This window comes from Mauremys reevesii, linkage group 15 (assembly GCF_016161935.1).
Source record: "Mauremys reevesii isolate NIE-2019 linkage group 15, ASM1616193v1, whole genome shotgun sequence".
NCBI classification, from domain to species: domain Eukaryota; kingdom Metazoa; phylum Chordata; order Testudines; family Geoemydidae; genus Mauremys; species Mauremys reevesii.
Genome location: NC_052637.1, coordinates 6689816 through 6711246, shown reverse-complemented (window position 1 = coordinate 6711246; position 21431 = coordinate 6689816). Strand labels below are relative to the sequence as shown.

The window sequence follows — 21431 nt, the reverse complement described above, 5'->3', positions numbered from 1 at the left end:
GCCCAAGGCTGGGAGTCACTGTCCCTCCCACTCCCAGGTCACCTCCCAGGAGTGGCTCCTCTGGCAGAGCTGGTGGGGCGGGAAGATTCACTTCTCTTGGCTGGGCCGTTCTTTTCACTCCACTAACATTGCAGGGGCCTTGGGGAGGGGCTCACTCCCGGGCTCAGATACAGGAGGGGCAGCAGGCTCCAGGGAACAGGCACTATTCCTGTCCTGCCGCTGTCTGTCTGTGACGCCTTGGCCTTGTCATTCCCTAGCTCAGTGCCTCACTTTCCATTCTCACCAGCCTGTGCCTATATCCCTGTGGTTTCGTGTCCGTGTTGGCGACAGTCCCACCCCCGCACTGCACAGTCTAATACCAGCTCCTCTCTCTTGCCAGCACCATGAAACCTGCCCTTGAGCCTGACCTAGAGACCCACCTCTTGCAAGCTGCCCTTGGCTCGGTCTTCACCCTGGGCACGGAGAAGGACACCATCAACATCCAGGTACATCCTCCTCCTCCATCCTCCTCCTCTTCCAGAGTGGTTCTTGGTCCCTGCTCCCTTGATTCACTGGAGCTCCAGATTTAGGGGAGGGGTAGGCAGAGATGGAACAAGCTGCAGGGTTGGATCCTTCCTTCCAGAGGATTACCCCTCCCTGGGGGATTTCTTTCTTTCTTTCTTTCTTTCTTATGCCGTGTTTTGCCCAGCAGCCCAGCTTCCATCCATAGCAACTTGGCTGTTTCATCCTCTTCTGCCTACAAGGCCCTCTGCACAGACCTGCTAAGCTCATGGATCAAAGATCCAGGTGTCATCAATCCTTGCTAATTGCCTGCAGTGGGATGTGAATGAGAGAGGCCAGGATGTGTGTTTGGGAATCTCACCAGTGCTTCCCAGAGACCCCTCTTCCCATCCTGTGGCAGGTGTAGGTCCAGTTTCCCTAACTCTGACTCATGCTTTGCAGGCTCTGCACAAAGTCATGCCAGAGCTCCTGGATGCCCTGCTGGGGAACCTGCTGGCAGAGTCCCCAGACGCAGACAGGCTCCGCTACATCTTGGAGGTGAGCCCCATAAGGAGGGGTCGGAACCAATTTTACCTTAACTCTTTGGGGGACTGGTAAGGAGAGACTGGAAGATCCATTTTGGAGGCCGCCACGATGGCCGTGGGCCCCACCACCCTCGCCAACGCCCGCACGTAGGTCTCCACGTGGGGCGAGGCGGGCACCAGGAGGCAACGGACACCGTGCTTCCTGGTCAAGGTGCGGAAGGGGCCCCGGCCACTATAGATGGTAGTGGAAGCGGCAGGCAGAGGAGCAGCGGCAGGCGGAGGGGCAGCCGCCACCTGGGCATACGCCCTGGGGGCCGGGGGAGGGACACCCGCAGAGCTGGTAGAGGGAACAGCGGGGAGGGATGCCACGGCCGGTAATGGGGCCGCGGCAGCAGGGGCAGTCTCCGCCATGGAGGGCTTGGTCTTTTTAGCTGGGCCCTTACCCTTCTTCCCACCCCGACCTTTCCCACCGGCTGGGGGAGCCTCTCCCAAATCGGAAGGAGCGAAGGACGTGGCATCAGCGGATGTCCCCGCGGTACTCGCCGCTGCCGGTGCCCCAGCGGGGGTGGTGGCAGATAGACCGGCAGCGGAGGTCGAGGTAGAGGCTTGGGGAACGGACATGGGGGCTTCTGGAGGAGGGGCGGCGGGAGCATCACGAGGGGTTCTCCCCCGCCATAACGAGAGCGGGGAGGGGGACAAACAGCGAGGGGAGGGGAGGGAGAGGAGGTGACCACCCCGCCCCGCTAGGCTGCAGGCAGGGGAGGAGGGTGCCAGAAAGGGAAGGCTAAAGGGACGTGGGGAGTAATCAAGGACCCAGGGGCGGGAGGGTGGCAGGCCACCAACCCAGAGGGGAATTCCGGCTCCTCTAGTTGCACTAGGGGATCAGGGGGGTTAACAGCATGGGGGGTGCAGTGAACAAGGGCAAAGCCAAATGGGGGAAGGGCACAAGCGCATGGGAGGGGGCATGGGCGCATGAGAGAAGGGGCTAATCAGGGCTGAGGGATCACAGGGGCGGGGGGAAGTTGAGCCAGGAATGGGGCAGAGGGATGACGGGGCTAGCTGCAGGGCTGGGGCAGGACAAGCAGGGCCGCAGAGGGAAATGGGTGGGGCAGACTAATGCGGCAAAGGAGAAGGGGCCAGGCCAACGGGGTGGGGGGTGCGCCCACGGGCACTTGTGCAAAAAGAATGGTGGTTGCTGCTGCTGCAGGCCCAACTGGTGGAATTGGGCGTGGCAAGCCAGGTGAGCAGCTCAGTCCCAGAGGCAGGAGATTGAGGTAGAGAGAACACAGCCAGCGGGGGTGGTGGAGGGGGCAACGACGGTGGTGGGGGCGAAGGGGGACACGGATGGACTGGGGGCAGGCTCCACACCACACCCCCGTTGTCCCAACAGACACAGTCCAAACCCCCACCACAAGAGCACAGTTCGAAAAATACTCAGTCCTCAAGTGCCCCCTCCACGGTGGTCTTCAGAGTCCCTATGAGGTCCTCCAGCAGCAGGTGGTCCTCTCCTTCTCCTCTTCCTCCTCGGGGCTCCAGCAGCTCCCCAGTAGCAAACACAGCAGCTCCAGCAGCTCCAGGTGGTGGTCTGGTGGCCAGGCAGGAGGGACCCCGCTCAGAAGATGGTGGTGGTGGAGCCCTCAGCAACAAGGGCTGGAGCTGGGGTCCCTCACTCCCCTCCTCTGGGGAGCGGGCCAGCAGCCCCCCCCAAGGGGCTGTAGGTGGAGTAACAGCAGCAACTGAGGGTGGGGGGGGGAATCCACTAGCCAGCCAGCAAGTAGCAGAAAAGGGGGATAGGTAGTGGTGTCTAGCCCTGCCAGGGGAGCAGCTGGAGCAGGAACAGCAGCAGCGAGGGCCCAGCAGGAACAGCAACAGCAGCAGCAGCAGCAGCCGCCCTCTCCCTTCTACCCTCCACAGTAGAGGAGTCAAGGGGGATATTCTGGCCACTGGAGAAAGAGGTTTCTGTTCCCTGAGTGACCAGAGCAGGGGCTGCACTAGAGTAATCAGGAACCTGCTAGAACCAATTAAGGCAGACAGGCTGATTAGAACACCTGCAGCCAATCAAGGCAGGCTAATCAGGGCACCTGGGTTTAAAAAGGAGCTCACTCCAGTCACGTGGGGGAGAAGGGAGTGCCAGAGGAGAGGAAATGGGTGTGAGGAGCTGGGAGCAAGAGCACAAGGAGCTGAGAGTGAGAGGGTGTGCTGCTGGAGGACTAAGGAGTACAAGCGTTATCAGACACCAGGAGGAAGGTCCTGTGGTGAGGATAAAGAAGGTGTTTGGAGGAGGCCATGGGGAAGTAGCCCAGGGAGGTGTAGCTGTCATGTAGCTGTTACAGGAGACACTATAGACAGCTGCAATCCACAGGGCCCTAGGCTGGAACCTGGAGTAGAGAGCAGGTTCCTCCCAACTCCTGATCAGACACAGGAGGAGTTGACCCAGACTGTGGGGAAGATCACTGAGGTGAGCAAATCTGCCAATAAGTGCAGGACCCACCCAGGTAGAGGAGGAACTTTGTCACAGTGGGTATGACTGAAGGGCAGCAGGAGCACTGCCAGCTTTTTTGGTGCCCTAGGTAATGGAAGGTTCCACCCCATAAATGGTGCCCCCGACAGAGGCAGTGGAAGGTCCCACCCTCAAAATACTGCTGACCACTGGGGCAGCCAAAGATCCAGCTGCTGTGGTCGCCATGCCCCCCAAATGCTAGTGCCCTAGGCTCCATGTCTGCCCCCACAGTGGAAGAACAAGATCTCGCTGCAGAACCTGTCCATGGTTCTGTGGCAGCTGAGAGCGTGGAGCAGCATGCCCAGAATGTCATGGACAGCCTCCAGCAGGCCAAGCTGGCTGTCCAGATGGACATGTGGGACAGCTACTTGTGGTGTGAGTGACAGCCCCATTCCCTTCCCTAGGCAACACTCCCGCCCACTCCCTGCCCCAAGGGACTCTGGGACCCCACATGGTGCCACCTGGGAGGGGCTCAGGCTTCCCAGCATGCTCTGCAACTTCCAGCCCTTCACCTGGTCTGGGGGGAGGCTGACACGGAGCCAGGGTCAGCACCTCAGCCTGACCTTCTGCCTCCCCACCCAGACCTCTTCTGCCCTCAGTTCAGGCACAGGGTTCCCCGGAAAGGCAGACATGGAGTTCTGAGTAAGGGAACTGCCGGCTGCTGGCTGTTCGTACCGTGTTCAGGGCACAGTAATGTCTGGACATTGTCTGTAACTAATAAAGGTTGCACCAGAGAAATGCCTGACGCCTATAATCAATATCTCCTGCCAATGGAAGAACCTAGCCAGGCCCCAAACACTGGCTAACTGCTGAGGTCAAAGGAGCAATGGTACAACCCGAGTCAGAATCTAGACCTGTGGAGGCAAATGCGTTGGTGGGAAACATTTGCGGGGAGCTCCAGCAGCAAAGAGCCCATGCAGAGGAGCAATTGCTGCTAACTGTGGTCTTGAGCATGTCCACGTTTGTGTGCTGAGCAGTCCCCATTGTCTCTTCTCTCCGGCCTGACACTCCTCTGCTCAGAGTCAGACAAAGCCCAAACTGGCTCGTATTTCCCCCCAGCAGAACCGGTCCACGCAGTGATTACAGGGTCAGTATTGGGCCAAGGAGAAAGACCACTTCAAAGACTGGTGTCATCACCATTATCACCCAACACTGCACAGACTGGCCTAGTGCCTATGGGGAGGGTCAGTGAGATGATTATCAGACAAACTCTGTGTCTGGGCATGTCCATCTGTCTCCTTATCCTCTTCTCCCAGGTTCTGGCTGCAGAGGGAAAGGTTTGCCCCATAGTTAAGGTGCTAAGTTAGCCTGCACAGATCCAGGTTTTGCTCCATGTGAAGTCAGGTAAGTCACTTATTCTGTCTGAGCCTGAATTTCCCCTCTTCTAAAATGCAGGAAACCCCATCTCACAGCAGAAGAAGCACTGTGGGGGGTGGGGGAGGCACATGGGGTCATGTGTCCCCCAGATTTAATGTTTGGCTTGTAGTGTCCATGTTCACACAGACTGAGCATGTTTAGTAACATCAGCTGAAGGTGCAGCCCTCACTCTGTGCCCCCCCCCCACCATCGGCAGGCCTGGGTCGTCTCTGCACAGCAGTATGACGAGGTTAAGCCCATTGGCGTTTGTGACATGCTCAGACAGTGCAGGGACGGGGGCCAGATACGGACCTGCAATCGCTAGAAGTGCAGCTGTTTCCTGTCACATCAACTCCCAAAAACTTCACATTGGGGTTGTCACAAATTTTCCTGATTTCACACTGACTCCTTCACTAGCTGGTGTTTCTCTTAACACCCCAGCTCCTGGAATCCTGTGATTAACTGACAATCTCAGCTCTCACTTTAACAAAGGTCAGTTTCTTGCTTTCATGGCTGAGAAGAAAAAGCTGAGAACATGGCAGCTCAGAAACAAACAAACACTCCAGAATGTAATTTTTTAGAAGAAAACCCTCGTGTTTCTTTCAGCCAAACTCAAGATTTTGGATGACGTGGTGCTGACTGTACTGCCTTGGCAGTGATCAGTTTGTTTTCAGGCCTCTTGTCTCCAGCAAAGTCTCTAAGGACCTAAACATAAAAATGAACATTCTAATTTATCTCTTCACTTCACCCCCAATACAGGGGGCCTGTGCTCATTTGCTGCTTGGGCCCACAGCCCGGCTCCATGCGCATTCCCACACTTTGCCCTCTCTGTCTACTTCCCTTTCTATTAATTCTTCTGTTTTAGATAAATGATGGCACTAAATTAGGGGGGTCTCCAGGGGTAGCAGATAGAGATTTACGGCCTGAGTTCTCAGTGGCACAGGATTGCTAACCCCAAACTTTTGAAAATCATGAGTCGAGACCCCCAAAATGATGCAACTGCCTTTTATGAGACATAAAAATGATAAATGTTGAGTTCTTTCGATTTGCCTTCTGGCTTCTCAGCCCTTTAGGCTGCACTTAGATCACCTTTTTATAGCTTTTCTCTGTAACCAAGAAACTTCCTTTGTTTAGGAAACACAAGCCAAAAGTCTCACCTCGTCACATGCTTCCAGGACCTGGGGCTTTAACAAACACACTAAATATCAGGTAAAACCATGCTCTGAAGTGTCCCTAGCCTCTGTTTGCCAGAAGCTAGGAATGGGCGGCAGCAGTGGTGAGCTCCAGCCGGTTCGCAGCGGTTCGCGCGAACCGGTTGTTAAATTTAGAAGCCTTTTTAGAACCGGTTGTTCCAGGACAACCGATTCTAAAAAGCTTTTAAACTTAACAAAGGCTCGGGCAGCTGTCTGCCCGGCCCCAGCTCACCTCCCCCTCTCCCCTGAACGCTCCGCCCTCCTTCTCCTCCCCTTCCCCTGCTTCCCACGAATCAAATGTTCGCGGGAAGCCTGAAAAAAGGAGCAGGCAGGTAAGCCGGGCGTGTGGGGGAGGGGGCAGGACGGCTCCTCCTGGCCCTGGCTGAGCGCCCCAGCCCGGTCCCAGCCAAGCACCCCCGGCTCGGGCTGGTCCCGCCTGCGTGGCTCGGACCTGGCCCGGGGAGTCGGGCCCCGCGGCTGCGGCTCCGGCGCCGGCCCGGCCCGGGGAGTCGGGCCCCGCAGCTCCGGCTCCGGCGCCGGCCCAGCCCGGGGAGTCAGGCCCCGCGGCTGCGGCTCCGGCTCCGGTCCCGGTGCTGGCCCAGCCCGGGGAGTCGGGCCCCGTGGCTGCGGCTCCGGCTCCGGTCCCGGTGCCGGCCCGGCCCAGGGAGTTGGCTCCCGCGGCTGCGGCTCAGGCTCCGGTCCCGGTGCTGGCCTGGCCAGGGGAGTCGGCTCCCGCGGCTGTGGCTCGGCCCGGTCGGTGCCGGCCCGGCCTGGGAGTCGGCTCCCGCACGTGCAACTGTGGCTCCGGCACCGGTGCCTACCCAGCCGGGCAGAGCAGCCCCGGCTCCGGCCCCGGGCAGTGTGGTAAGGGGGCAGGAGGCAGGGAGAGGGTGTTCGGTGGGTTGTGGAGGGGTGGATAGGGGTTAGGGCGGTCAGAGGGCAGGGAACAGGTGATTGAATGGGTGTAAGGATCCTGGGGGGCAATCAGGAAGGGGCAGGGGTTGGATGAGGTGGTGGGGGCACTCAGGGGCAGAGAGAAGGGGTTGTTGGATGGGGCAGGGGTTCCAGGGGGCCATCAAGAATGAGAGGAGGGGTTGGATGGGGCTGCAAAGGGCAGTCAGGGGACAGGGAAGGGGGTGGGTGGGTCAGGGATCCAGGGGTGGTGTCAAAAAACATGGGGGGTTGGATGGGGCACAACCCCCCGGGGGGGGGCACAACCCCCACGTGAGGTGAGGAGGAGGGAACCGGTTGTTAATATTTTGGCAGCTCATCACTGGGCGGCAGGGCATGGATCACTTGATGATTCCCTGTTCCGTTTGTTCCCTCTGAAACACCTGGCAATGGCTACTGTCAGAAGACAGGATACTGGGCTAGATGGACTATCGGTCTGACCCCGTATGGCCATTCTTATGTTCATGAGACTCATTATAAAATCCTGAATGGTGGCAACGCTTTTGACACTGCACCTCCTTTACACTGAGGCAGAGCTGCCTTAGCGTATGTCACAATCAGGCCTTTGAAACATTGATTCCAGTTTAACCACGTTTTTGGCCTATGAATTGAATATCCCTAGACTCAGAAGGATTAGATTTTATTGGTAGATGTCAGTAAATATTAATTTCACTTTGCGCACACAAACCATGGAAAAATATTTCCATTGATAAGTGAAATTTTCAAATAGGCACAGTAAGAAAAATGCTGCTTGAGAACTTACTAGAGTTTGATTTAAGGAGATTTACTTAGTATATTTCGACATGTGATGTTGACAATTTGTGTTTTAACAGTTTCACTTTTTAACTTTTTGACTCTGTGTCGACTGTCATAAACTAATTTATTGTCTGACTAAAATATTGTCTGAATGCCCCTATCCCAGTTTCCCACAACTCTGAACAATAATATTAATATTAATAATATTGATAAAAACTGAAACTCTGAAAGTTTAAATAGATAAATACAAAAAAAGTCTTACAAATAAATATTATTCTTTGTCTGTCAAAATTACATATTAAATCAAATGAATTCTGCCAAGCCTAAATATCACTCCTGTCAGCTCAGCAGGACAAGGGGAAGCTGATGTCCGTGTGAAGCCCCAGTGACTCCCCACACACACACCAGCAGAGGGAGCGGATTGCAGGATCAGAGCCTTGTTGGGACATTTCTCACCAAAGCCCCCAGGGCTGGAATGTTACAGGTGATCTGGCTCCAGCTCAGCAAACAGCCTGAGTCAGTCCCAGGAAGGGAAACACCCAATTGCTGCTGCTGCAGGCGGGGCATATTTCTGAGCTCAGGAAAGTGAAACTAACCCTGTTACGCTTGTAACGACAGAAACAGCTCCCGCTCCCGATTCCCTACTTTGGCTGCACTGAGCATCCGCACCCGAAGTGAGCATGCCCAGTAACCTTTGCTGTCGCCACTGCCCTGCTGCCAGCGCCTCCCTCCTGGGATTAACTCTGCCTCCCCCCGCCATTCCTGATTTTGCCTTTAGCCCCTCTCCTAACGCTGCCTCCAGCTGCTTGACCCCCTGATCAGTCAATTTTCACCGCCGCTCAGAACCTGGCCACCCCCCTGCTCCGATTTGCCCCTTTTTAACCCCTGTCAAGAGCGGTCCACAGATTCTTACAGCTAATAAGGGCAGAGTGAAGGGCAGTGGCTTCAGCAGAGGTACTGAGCACGCTCACTACACTGTAAGTAGCACATCGCTACACTGCACCGGCTGCAGCTGGCTCGGCTCCTGCAGGCGCTCGGGGGTGATCAGGGCGGGCAGCAGCTCTGGGACTCGCAGGCCCCCCGGGAGCAGAGCTGGGGCGGGGAGGGGCCGTTGGTGCAGAGTCACTTTCCTGCCCGGCCCCGGCCCTTCCCCCGGGTCTCCCCCCTCAGCTGCGGGCTCCGGAGCCGGTGTCGGCAGAGCCCGGGGCTGGTCCAGCCAGCGGAAAAAGCACCTCCCTCCCGGAGGGAGCTCTCATGCCCCAGTCTGAGTTTCAGTGAAATCAGCGGCGCAGGGTCTGTCACTGTTGTGCTGGGATCAGCAGCCCGGAGAGGAGGAGTCCGGGCGGACCAACGGGCTGGATTCCGGTAAATCACATGAGTTCCCTCGCCCGGCCCTAGCTCCAGCTCCAGCTCCAGCCCCAGCCCCTTCCAAAACAGGAGCGGGAGCAAATAGCTCAGATGGGGCCCTATCCCTGCTGCTCAGTGGCGCTCATGCTCCCAGCCACAGACACCCGCTGCAACCTCCTCTCTCATCTCCCCAGCACCCCTGCCACTTCCCCAACAGCCCCCCACACACTTCCCCAGCAGCTCTTAGTCACAGCAGCACCTCTGCCACTAGGGTGACCAGGTGTCCCGATTTTATAGGGACAGTCCTGATATTTGGGGCTTTTTTAAATATAGACTCCTATTACCCCCCACCCCCGTCCCGATGTTTCACACTTGCTATCTGATCACCCCACCTGTCACCAACATGATGATTGAAACAGGAGGGTCTGCAGGATCCAGTCCTAGTCGGTTCTCTCACATATTATTGCTCCATATTTCTTACAGCAGGAGGCCATTCATGAAGAGGGTCTCAGTGCAGGCACTGGGACTCCAGCTCTGGAGCCCAGGGGGGAAGGGAGCTGGAGCTGGTCAGTGTGTCAGGAACTGCTTCCCTCAGAATTTGCTAACTAGCAAAAACTTAAACTCACTTGGAATTTACCTAGGTTTGTGCTGTAGCAGTCCCCTAAAAGGGCCTGTGTTTCCTGCTCCAGACATGTGCAGTGCTGCCCCCCCCCCCACTAAGCACCCACACACCTGTCTCCTGCCCAATCCCTAGCATGACCCAGGGGAAAATAGGTCACCCTCTGCTTTTATCTTACCTTCAGGGCCCCGTTCATCAGGTCTGCTCAGAGGCTGACCAGCAGATCTGGTCCAATTCAGTATCTGGCCAGAGGAGGGGTGTCTGCCTCATCACTTTCAGCCCAGTGACTAGAGCACTCACCTGCCATGTGAAGACACTATGGGTGTGGGTGAACCCCCCATTCAGGGAGGCTAGCCCCCAACTCTGCCCCCCTGTCCAAGGCCCCTTGCCCACCACCAGAGCCAGAGTAGCCCGAACACCCCCACCGTGGCCCGAGTCCCCCTGTGTCCCAAGCTGCTGGTCAGCCCAAGCCACCCCTTGCTGCCAGTTGGTCCACCCAAGCCATTCGCTGGCCCAAGCCACCCCTGGTGGCCAGCCAGCCCAAGTGCCAAGCCACCAGCCTGTGATGAGCCCCCTCTTTGAGGGAGAGATGGAGCAAGGTTGGGGTCTCAGGGCAGCACCATGGCCTCAGTTTGGGGACTCTTAGCCTCCTCTGGCCTATTATACCCATCACCCATGAAAGAGATCCAGGTTCACGTCCCCTCCGAGGGAGAGAAAAGACTTGAGCTGGGGTCTCCCACACCACATAGGAGAGTGCTCTAAATATTTGTTCCAGCATCTTTCCGGGTACTGAAGTTAGGCTGGCTGGTCTGAAATTCCCTGGGTCCTCTTTGTTCCCCTAAAGCTAGGTACAATGTTTGCCCTTCTTCACTCCAGGGGGTCCTCCTCTGTCCTCCAGGAGTTCTCAGCCATAATCATTAATAGCTCTGAGATGGCTTCAGCCAGTTCCTTCAGTGCCCACAGGTGAATTTCATCAGGCCCCACCAACTTGAATACATCTACCGTACCTACATATTCTTTAAGTGGTTCCTTCCCTATTTCGGCTGGCATTCCTCCCCCCTTGCTGCTAATATTAATTGTGCTGAATATCTGGTCACAATTAAACTTCTTAGTGAAGACTGAAGTAAAATAGGCATTAAACACCCCAGTGTCAGTGACTGGGCAATCATGCCTAAGGCCAGGTCAGAACAGGGGTCAGTAACCAGAGCTTGGAGCCAGAGCTGATGTCAGGAACCTGAGTCAAGAGTCAGAACTGGGTTAGCTGGAATGAGGCAAATCAGGGGCAAGGCTAGAACAAGGCAGGTGCTATCCCAGCAGTGCCTGATGCTTTGAGCAGCCTTTAAAGTGCTCCTGCTGCTTAAGAGCTGCTCTGCTGACTCTCCCAACCAGTCAGGTGCTGTAGCCAGTCAAGCAGCCTAGTGCAGGCCAGCTGTGCTGATTAGCTTGGCCAGAGACTGGCTCTGGTGCAGGCCCTGGTGTCTGACACTCAGTCTGGGTGAGGTTGTTGGTTATTAGCTCAGCTCTCCTTCTTCACTCAGTAGGGGGCCTACACTTTCCTTCGTCTTTTTCTTGCTCCGAACATATTTATAGACCCTCTTCTGATTCCGTTTTATCCCTAGCTAGGTGTAGCTAATTCGCGCAGGACCAGCGAACCGCAGCCTCTGGGAGCTGTGAGTAGCCGGACCTACAGATGCTCAGGTAAACAAAGCGCCTCACAGCCTGCCGGGAGCTTACCCAAAACAAGCTGCGGCCCAGGGCCGAGAACCCCTGCTGTAAGTGATTGCTTAAATACTACAGGCTGAACCTTCCTGGTCTGGCACCCTCAGAATCTGACTAGTCCCAAACCAGGTAATTTGCTGGATCAGGGGAGGTCAATGGGAGCCTCACCACTCCCGGCCGTTGTCCGTGGGGCACCGGCCCCTCCGCTCTCCTGGGACTCTGGGGCTCCACTGCTGGCCCCCGGCCCACCAGGGCTCTGCTCCCCAGGGACTCAGCTCCCAGCCGCTGGCCCCCTGCTCCTCCGGCTGCTGCCAGCTCCAGTCTTCCCTGGTCCCACAACACTCCTGGCCCCAGCCCGTCAGTTTTTCCACTTTGAGTGTTCTAGCCCCGGAGCACCCACTGGGTCACCGACTATGCCAGACCAGGGGTGTTGTTGGACTAGGGAAGTCCGGATTAGGGAGGTTCAACCTGTGGCATCAATTATTATTTTCTATGATTATTTATTATTAAAACCGTACACTGAGCAGCACAATGACATCCATGCGCACAGAGTTAACCAAAGTGCGCTGAGGAAAATAGGAGTAACCAAAACACTGCTTTAAAAAGCAGTTAAAAATAAATAACTAAAATAGAGTGAAGCTGCATTTACAGTGGCTTCTAGGAAACAGGGTAACCGTCAGGCCATGGGAACAGCAGGTCAGAGCCACATCAAGTGGCAATGAATTATTTTATGTAACACAGGCCTTGTCTACACTACAGGACTATTTCGAATCTACTTAATTCGAATTTGTGGATTCGACCTTATGAAGTCGAATTTGTGTATCCATACTAAATACACTAATTCGAACTTCTGAGTCCACATTCACGGGCCGCGTCGACTTTGAGCGGTGCACTGTGGGAAGCTATCCCACAGTTCCCGCAGTCCCCGCTGCCCATTGGAATGCTGGGTAGAGCCCCCAATGCCTGCTGGGGGAAAAAATGTGTCGAGGGTGGTTTTGGGTAACTGTCGTCATTGAACCGTCAATCACGCCCTCCCTCCCTCCCTCCCTGAAAGCGCCTGCGGGCAATCTGTTCGTGCACTTTTCTGGTCAGTGACAGCGTGGACGCCACAGCACTGCAAGCATGGAGCCCGCTGCGATCCTCGCCGTTTTCTCCTCCTCGCACTTTATCGTCCACCTCTTCCACATTCAGCTGCTGAGAAATTGGGCTACTTTTCAATGGTTCTGCAAGCACTGGGGGACCATAGGGGCCTTTTTACCAACATGAACGTCGTATGGCCGGGCAAGGTTCCTGATGCGTGTGTTCTCAGGAACTGTGGGCTGCTCAGACGCCTGCTGGAAGGTAGTTTCTTCCCGTACCACGAAATAACTGTTGTGGATGTGCATTTGCCTATAGTGATCCTCGGTGACCCAGCCTGCCCGCTAATGCACTTGCTCATGAAGCCCTATACAGGCGCCTGGGACAGCGACAAGGAACTCTTTAAATACCAGCGAGCAGCGAGCAGCGTGACCTGTGACTGTTCAGTTTCTTTACAGAGAAGCTGAACCTGCCCCTGTTTCTTTACCCAGTTACTGTTGACTCTCCTCTTCGGTTAAATACCCCGTTCTCCCCGTTTCCCCCACTTCCAAGACACGTGTAAAAATAAAATACATGTCACACTGTTACTGAGGAGAGGTTTCTTTATTCATGGCTTTTCGTTACAGGGTCGAAACTGGAATGCAGACTGCGGTGGGTAGGGTGTGCGCTGATGTAAAGACCGCCTCTAAACTCAAGGAATGACAGGCTCCCGCTCCTACAGCGGTCCGCATTGCCGGACTGCTTGTTTCAACGGAGCCTGCCATCCCTCCTTTTTGGGATTCTGTGTGCGGGGGGCTATGTGGCCTTGTGGCGGAGGAGGACGGATACAGATTCCTCTGCTGCGTGACTCAGCGGTCCAGGACAAGGACCGCTGTATAAGATCTGTAACCGCCCTCCCCCGCTAAAAAGTCACATCCCCACCGCCCACACAGAACCTGGAAACCACCTCCCATACCGACCACGGTGCCTGCTGACTGCACTGTGTGTGTTACCCGCTGCTGATCCGGCCCCCGTGTCTGTACCCTGCGAAAGGTGCCTGTCCTATGCAATTAGCAACGCACTTCCCCACGCACCCCATTCAAACACAGTCTTCAGTGAAGAAACATGACGGAAACAGTACTTAACAGCAAAGTATTTTTATTATTTAAGTACACAGTTATGGGATGGGACTGGGATTGGGACTTGTTTGAGTCCGGAAGGGAAGGACTTATGCAAACGTAGGGTATGAGAGCTTTTGGTTACTTGAGCACTCTGCTGGGGTGCAGTGACAGTATTCACGGCCCAGGGCGGGCATCCTCCTGGTTATTTAGGGTGAGGGGGGTATGTGACTTTGTGGCGGGGGAGGGCGGTTGCAGAGATACTGCCGGGGGCTCTGTCCTGCAGCGGTCCTGCAGAACATACACAAGTCGCCGGAGCGTGTCCGTTTGCTCCCTCACTAGTACAAGCATTGCTTGAGTCGCCTGCTTGTGTTCCTCACGCCACCTCTCCTCCCATTCGCTGTGTGAGCGCTGGTACAGAGAGACTTTCTCCCTCCACTGCCTCTGCTGGTCCGCCTCGGCTAGGTAGCAGCCCACACATTCATCGAAAATCGTGTCCCTTGTCTTTTTCTTTCGCCGCCTAATCTTCGCCAGCCTCTGCGAGGGGGATGCTGTGGAAGGTCTGGAGACAGTGGAAGCTGTGAGATGGGAAACAGTTAGTTAATTCCTTGCAATGATACTTTTTTGCGAACAATTAACTGAGTCTAGGCTGTCTCTGTGAATTTTTTGTTGAGACCCCTGTGCCTGCTGTTGCACAAATCATTTGCGCGGTGGATTCTGGGTAAATGTCGCCAGTCATTCCTTCCTCCGGGAAAGCAACGGCAGACAATCATTTCGAGCACGTTTTCCATGAAATGCCCTGGCACACGCCATAGCGTGGCAACAATGGACCCTATTTTGCCTTTTGTGTATGTCACCGTATGTGTACTGGATGCCGCTGACAGAGGCGGACCAGCAGCGCTACACAGCAGCATGCTTATGCTTTTGCATGACAGCAGCGATGGTTACCAGGCATACTGCACCGTCTACCATACCATGAACTGGTAAGAAGACGGTAATAAGATGGTCATGGTTACCTGTCCTTTTGCACTGCGCCATTTGGTGCTGTCATAAGTGCCCCTGGTCGATCAGCCAGGGGCGCAAAAGCAAAATTTGGGAATGACTCCCCGAGTCAATCCCTCCTTTTTGGGTATCTAAAAATAGAATCAGTCCTGCCTAGATTATGGGCAAGTGTACTAGAGAACCACTGTATCATACAACCAGAGACCACAGCTGCTCTCTGTCCAATCCTGCATAAATTTTGAGCTGAACGCTATTCACAGGGTGTGCTCCTGAAACAACCCCAGCTGTTCATTCCGTTCTTCCCCCAGCCTTCCTGGGTTCCAATACCATTGTCCCCCCACTTGTGTGATGAAGTAATATAGAATGCATGAATAAGACACAGGTAGTCGTTTGTGAGAAATGAGTGGAAGGAAGCCTCCAGCTGCAATGATAGTCCAGAGATGACATTAAGGGGTGTGGAGGAGGGAGCCACTCATCCCTCTGCTAGTCCAGGGGCAACTGAATCTTTTTTTTACAATGAAGGGTGGTGGCTGATGGAGCTCAGCCCCCTGTTGCAATGATGAGGACGGTTACCAGCCATACTGCACCATCTACCATGAAAAATTAGCAACAGGCGGCCTTGACTGACCTGTCCCAAGCAAGTTGGTATGGTCGTTATGGTTACCAGTCCTTTTGCACTGCCCCATGTGCCAATAGGCTGATGATGAGGATGGATTTCCATCTTATTGTACCATCAGCCATCCATAGCGTGGGGGGAGCAAGGATGTTGGTGTTGAGTGCTGCACCATCGCGTCTATCTGCAGCATTCAGTTCAGATACGGTGACATGTAAAAGAGTCAACAGAGGATTGTTTTCCCTTTAACTTCTGGGGGTCGGGGGGGTGCGTAAATTGCCGAGCTATGCCCCGACCCACCGCGGACACTGTGTTTGACCCTAGAAGCATTTGGAGATCAGCCAAGAATGCAAATGCTTTTCGGAGACAGCAGGAACTGTGGGATACCTTGCGTCCTCGTTCCCCCCTCCCTCCATGAGCGTCCATTTGATTCTTTGGCTTTCCGTTACGCTCGTCACGCAGCTGCGTGCTGAGTCTGTGCTATGCCGTCTGTCCGTTTATTTATTAAAAATACTTTGGACCAGGCGTAACGTAACATTTCTTCCCCTACTTAGATGCAGGAGTCTCCCAGCGAGATAACCGTGAGGACGGGCACTGAAGGAGATAGAGAGCGCATGCTGCGTGAAATCTAGCACGAACCACGGACCTATGCAGCCATGCTCTGGGAGGCAGTGCTCCCTGAATACCGCATGAAAGCCTCGCGCGGAAAAGTGTGCTATCACGGAGCACCCAATAAGGCAGCTCTCCCCAGGAACCTCCTGCTGATGCTTATCGATTAACGGCAGGAGAGCTTCGTGGAGTTCTCCCAGGAGGATTTCTGTTCTATCCCCATATCTAGAGAGACCTCCTTTTCACACACTTCAGATTCCTGTTATATTAAGAATAAAAGTTAACATGGTTAAAGCACTTACCGACTGCTCCTACCCCTGATTCAGGATCCTGGTTCCTGGCCGGGGAGGGTTGGTAGGGGATCTCCGTGACGGTGATGAAGAGATCCTGGCTGTCGGGGACACCAGCGTTGTAAGCGCTATCGCCTTCCTCGTCCTCCACAAACCCTTCCTCATCTTCCCCGTCCGTGAACATCGTCGAGGAACTGTCCGTCGACACTGTCCCATCATCAGAGTCCATGGTCACTGGTGGGGCAGTGGTGGCAGGCTCCGTAGCATCCATTGGCCGCTTTGATTTTTTGGTAGGCTTGTCTAGGGTCCTTGATTTTCACGCGGCACTGCGTTGCATGACAGCTGTATCCTCTGTCTGTATCATGGCTTTGGAGACCTTCTCGTAGGTCTTTGCATTCCGTTCGTTGGAGCGCAGCTCCGAAAGCACAGACTACTCGCCCCCCACACCGATCAGATCGAAGAGTTCCCGGTCAGTCTATGCCGGGTCCCTCTTTCTATTCAGAGATTACATGAACTCCTCTGCTGGAGAGCTCTGCATTGCTGCCGGTGCTGCTGAGCTCGCCCCGATGTCCAACCACAAAATGAGATTCTAACTGTCCAGAAAGGAAAAGGAATTCAAATTTTCCCGGGTCGTTTCCTGTGTGGCTGGTCAGAGCATCGAAGCTCGGACTGCTGTCCAGAGCGTCAACAGAGTGGTGCACTGTGGGATAGCTCCCGGAGCTACTAAGTTCGATTTCCATCCACACCTAGCCTAATTCGAACTAGCCATGTCGAACTTAGCATTACTCCACCTGCCGGGGTGGAGTACCAAATTCGAACTAAAGAGCCCTCTAGTTCGAATTAAATGGCTTCCTGGTGTGGACAGTTGAGCGGTTAGTTCGAATTAACACTGCTAAATTCGAATTAAAGTCCTAGTGTAGACCAGGCCAAAGACATATGGGGCAATGGGCTTTAACACCACAGCCCTGGGGGAGGGGTGCTGAGATAGGCCAACAAGGAACACCAGCCTCTCTGCCACATGGCCTATTTTGGCATCCACTGCAGATGGCTCACCCCACTGTGGTAACTTTTATCCCCTCTGCCTATTCGTTTCTTAAAGTTGCTTGTTTGGAGGCTTTTCAGGGCTGTGGCTTCTGCCTGTTTTTTTTTTTTTTGGGGTGGAATATCCTGCCGGAGCGCGTGATTGGCTCCCGGTTGCAGAAGCTGCTTAAAAAAAGCTTTAAAAGGCTGCTTGCCATTGATTTTTTTCTCTTTCGCTTTCGGGTTGCCTGTGGGTGTGGTTGGTTGGGCTGCTGGCTGCCTGCAAAGGGCAGAGAGAACAGACACCCACCCAGCTGCGATGGCCTCTCCAGCTACAGCAGGGGACATAAAAGATGATGCCATTTGCTCCATCTGCCTGGGGTATCTGACAGAGCCGGTGACTATAGCGTGTGGGCACAACTTCTGCCGAGCCTGCCTCACCCAGTACTGTGCGGCAAAGATAGCGGGGACACCCCTGACCTGTCCCCAGTGCAGAGCCCAGTTCCAGAAAGGGGAGTTCAAGCCCAACACCCAGCTGAGCAACATTGTACAAAAGCTCAAACAACTGGGGTTAAAACCAGGAAAAGGGCAAAAGGAGGATCTGTGTGAGAGACATGAGGAACGTCTCAAACTCTTCTGTGAGGAGGATGGAGAAACCATTTGCTTGGTGTGTGAGAAATCCCGGGACCACAAGTCTCACACGGTGGTTCCCGTGGAGGAGGCTGCCCAGGAGTACAAGGTAGGAAATGCTGTTGACTTTGCTTAATTAAACCCCTTAAGGACCCCAGGCTTATCCCCCATCAATCCCAGGACAATCTTTCACACCTGGCTGCCTAAGGTTGGGCACCTAAACGAAAGGGGCCTGGTTTTCAGGGGGGTGAGCACTGGGGGTTGTGGGTAATGGGAAAAGATCCAGACATTTTTGCCCCAACACTGCAAGTTCCAATGCCTGATAGAGAGAACAGGGCTGATGGCTCTTTGTGCACCTGCAACCCGTCTGCCAGGTGGAGTGGGCAGCAAGAAGGGCTGGGTTCAATATACAACACAGAACCAGCTTGAGCCCCCACCCAGTGACCTGGGCAAACCACACCCCACCCTGCGCGCCTCTGAGAGGCAAAACTTCCTCTCTCTAACGCACAGAGCCTGAGTGTAGAAAACACAGGTGCTGGCTACGTTTCCCAAGGGGTGCTCAAGCCCTGCTCTGCACAGGCCCCGCCCCCACTCCATCCCTTCACCCAAGACCACACTTCCACCCCACCTCTTCCTGCCCTGTTCTGCCCCCTCACCCGAGCGTGCCCTGCCCTCGCTCTGCCCTCTCTCCCAATGCCTCCAGCTCTATTCGTTCAGTCTCTTGAGGTTCTACCCTGCTCTTAGTGATTGTCAGCTCTTAGGCTTTGTCTACACTACAAAGTTTTGCTGGCAAAAATGATGCCACTTTAATTAAAGCCGCTGTTGCATGTGCACCCTAGCTCCTTGTGCAGGCAGAGCACATTCACACTAGCAGCTCTTACATCCACACAGAGAGCATCACGGTTAGTAGCGATCCCGCTCTGAAAACTGGCCACCAGGGTGCTTTGCAGAGGTGAAAGTGGGCTGGTGCGGGCCGGAGCAGTGCTCTGGCAAGAGCCGGCCACCAGCCCGGCCTGCACACAGCCGATATTTGCTCCCCTGTCAGCGGCCCTGCCGGTAGGTCCCAGCAGCACGGCTGCACTAGCGAGGTTAAAGTGCTGCCATGGCAGTACTGCCGGACCCTACCAGCAGGGCTGCCAACTGGGGGGGGGGCTGCTGCCCAGGGTAGCCTGAGGGACTAGCAGGGGGCCTGGCGCCAGCCGGCAACAGGGATTGGGTGCGCACCCGCACTCACTGCAGCCAGCGGGAAGCGGAGCGACCCGGCCCCAGCTGTGTTGCTTGGGGGAGGGGGAGGAATGGAACCACCCCCCTCCCTGAGCTCACCAGTGGTGGGAAGCGGAGCCCCCTTGGCCCTTCTGCCCCAAGGCCCCCCCTTCCAGGGGGCCAGAGCCACTCGCCCTGTTAAGGACGCCGGGCCTGGTGCAGGAAGCACTGGTACGTCCCGGCGTCTACTTTCACTGACGGGGCTCAGAAACTGCCAGGAAATACTGGCACTTCTCTGCGACTGCCTTGTTCTGCAGGATCTCAGCTTTCACTTTGTGTTAAACTGACTCTCCAGCTGTTCTGGTTGTGAAGAAAATCTCAAAACTGACCCACATGTAGGGATGCAGAGAGCTGGGCACAGCAGCTCGGAGAGGTGTGAACAGCTCCAGTCCCTGAGTGGCGGGTGGGCTCAGGTGCCTGGGGATGATCCTTTAAATATCAGCATTGTTAACAATTTCATTCACCTTGTGAGAGCGGAGAGGGAGAGTTACAGCCCAGCACCACGTACTGCCAGTGACTCCTCCTTCTGGTGCCACAGGCGGGTGATGTTTGGGAGATGCCACCTCTTATTTCCCCACCCAGTAAAGAAGGTCCAGGCCCAGAGAGCCCAAAGGTATATTCTAGCCCCATGAGGGGAGACCGGCCCCAGCAGCCATTTGGAGCCAATCAGCAACTCCATCCGGTTTTGAACAATGCACCATCTCCTGTGAACAGACCATGGTGTCTCCTTTTGGTGACTCACATGGGCGGAGCTTATTTTGTGGGTGGATCTTCAGAGAATCCAGCCACCTTTGTCTCTCTGTCCTCTCCCCCAGTCTGATCCCTGCTCACTAATGAAGCTGTTTTGATGAATGCAAAGGCTGCTTTTCCGCCTCCTGTCTCTCACTAGTTCCTGCTGGCTCCTTCCCTCACTGCTTCCCTGCAGCAGCACCGCAGGGGTGTCACCGAATAGCTCCCCAGGAGCTCTCAGCAGCAGCTGCAGCAGCAGCCTGGGCCCTTGGGCAGAGAGGGGGAGAGAACTTGAGGGCCCAGAGAAAAGAGAAGGAGTGAAATGGGGAGATTCTGCAAGACGCTCAGGAGGGGACTCTCGGGTGCTCCCCTGGGTGCAGTACAGAGTCAGGCTGACAGAGCAGGAGCACGTTGCTGTGCCGGGTGAAGGAATCACACAATGTCAAAGGGGAAGAGAGTCCTGGGTTATTACAGCTCTGGAGCAGTTGTAATTATGGGTGACACATTCCCCCAGACCGAGTGTGTCCCTTGTTCCTCACTGACCTCCAGCCACATCACAGCTTCACCCTGTGCAGTTAATGGGACGGCGCTGGTGTCAGGCTCCCAGCTGCTGCCTGGGGGAGGTCACATACGAGCCTGGCAGACAGATGAGAGCACCGTGTGGATCTTGTTCCTGGCCTGGGCCTGGGGCACAGTGCAGTGATGCACCATCCTAAGCTCCTCGCTCTCACCGGCAGGAGGGATCGTTCAGAACCTTCCCAGCTATTTCCCCTCTGGCCTGTGCTCAGTGATGTGAAACTTTAGCTAAAAACACAGGCCTTGAGAAGTCCTCAGTGTCTGCATGATGCAGAGCGTCCCCGCTCTGAGACTGGCATCTCTGTTCCCACGCTGCCTTTGGGGCCCGCAGAGCTGAGTCTGCTGCCTCCTTCCAGGGTATTTTACTGCTTGTGTATGAAAGGACGATATCTATGGTACACGGGGACCAATGATGCTGCCAAGAATGACCTTGAGCGGATCACTACAGACTACGTGGCTCTGGGAAGAAGGATAACGGAGTTTGAGCGCAAGTGTTGTTCTCATCCATCCTCCCTGTGCAAGGAAAAGGCCTGGGTAGAGACCGTCGAATTGTGAAAGTCAATGAATGGCTAGGCAGGTGGTGTCGGAGAGAAGACTTTGGATTCTTTGACCATAGGATGGTGTTCCAAGAAGGAAGATTGCTAGGCAGAGACGGGCTCCACCTAACGAAGAGAGGGAAGAGCATCTTCGCAAGCAGGCTGGCTAACCTAGTGAGGAGGGCTTTAAACTAGGTTCATCGGGGGGAAGGACCAAAGCCCTGAGGTAAGTGGGGAAGTGAGATACCAGGAGGAAGCACGAGCAGAAGAGCACAAGATGGGAGGACTCCTGCCTCCATACTGAGAAAGCAGGATGATTAGCTAGTTATCTTAAGAGCCTATACACAAATGCAAGAAGCCTGGGAAACAAGCAGGGAGAACTGGAAGTCCTGGCACAGTCAAGAAATTATGATGTGATTGGAATAACAGAGACTTGGTGGGATAACTCACATGACTGGAGTACAGTGATGGATGGATATAAACTATTCAGGAAGGACAGGCAGGGCACAAAAGGTGGGGGAGT

General features: G+C 55.0%; 2 protein-coding genes across 3 annotated transcripts in view; both read left to right on the top strand.

The window, feature by feature from the left end:
• Positions 1-21431, top strand: part of LOC120383979 (butyrophilin subfamily 1 member A1-like) — a 275840-nt gene that overhangs the window by 175200 nt on the left and 79209 nt on the right. The gene's annotated exons all lie outside the window — the stretch shown is intronic.
• The window catches only part of LOC120383937 (E3 ubiquitin-protein ligase TRIM39-like), a 961691-nt gene continuing 957682 nt past the window's right edge, over positions 17423-21431 (top strand). For both annotated transcript variants that reach the window (XM_039502264.1, XM_039502263.1), the window contains exon 1: positions 17423-17913. In XM_039502264.1, coding sequence (XP_039358198.1) covers positions 17494-17913 — 420 coding nt within the window. In that variant the 5' untranslated portion in view covers positions 17423-17493. The remainder of the gene's footprint in view (positions 17914-21431) is intronic.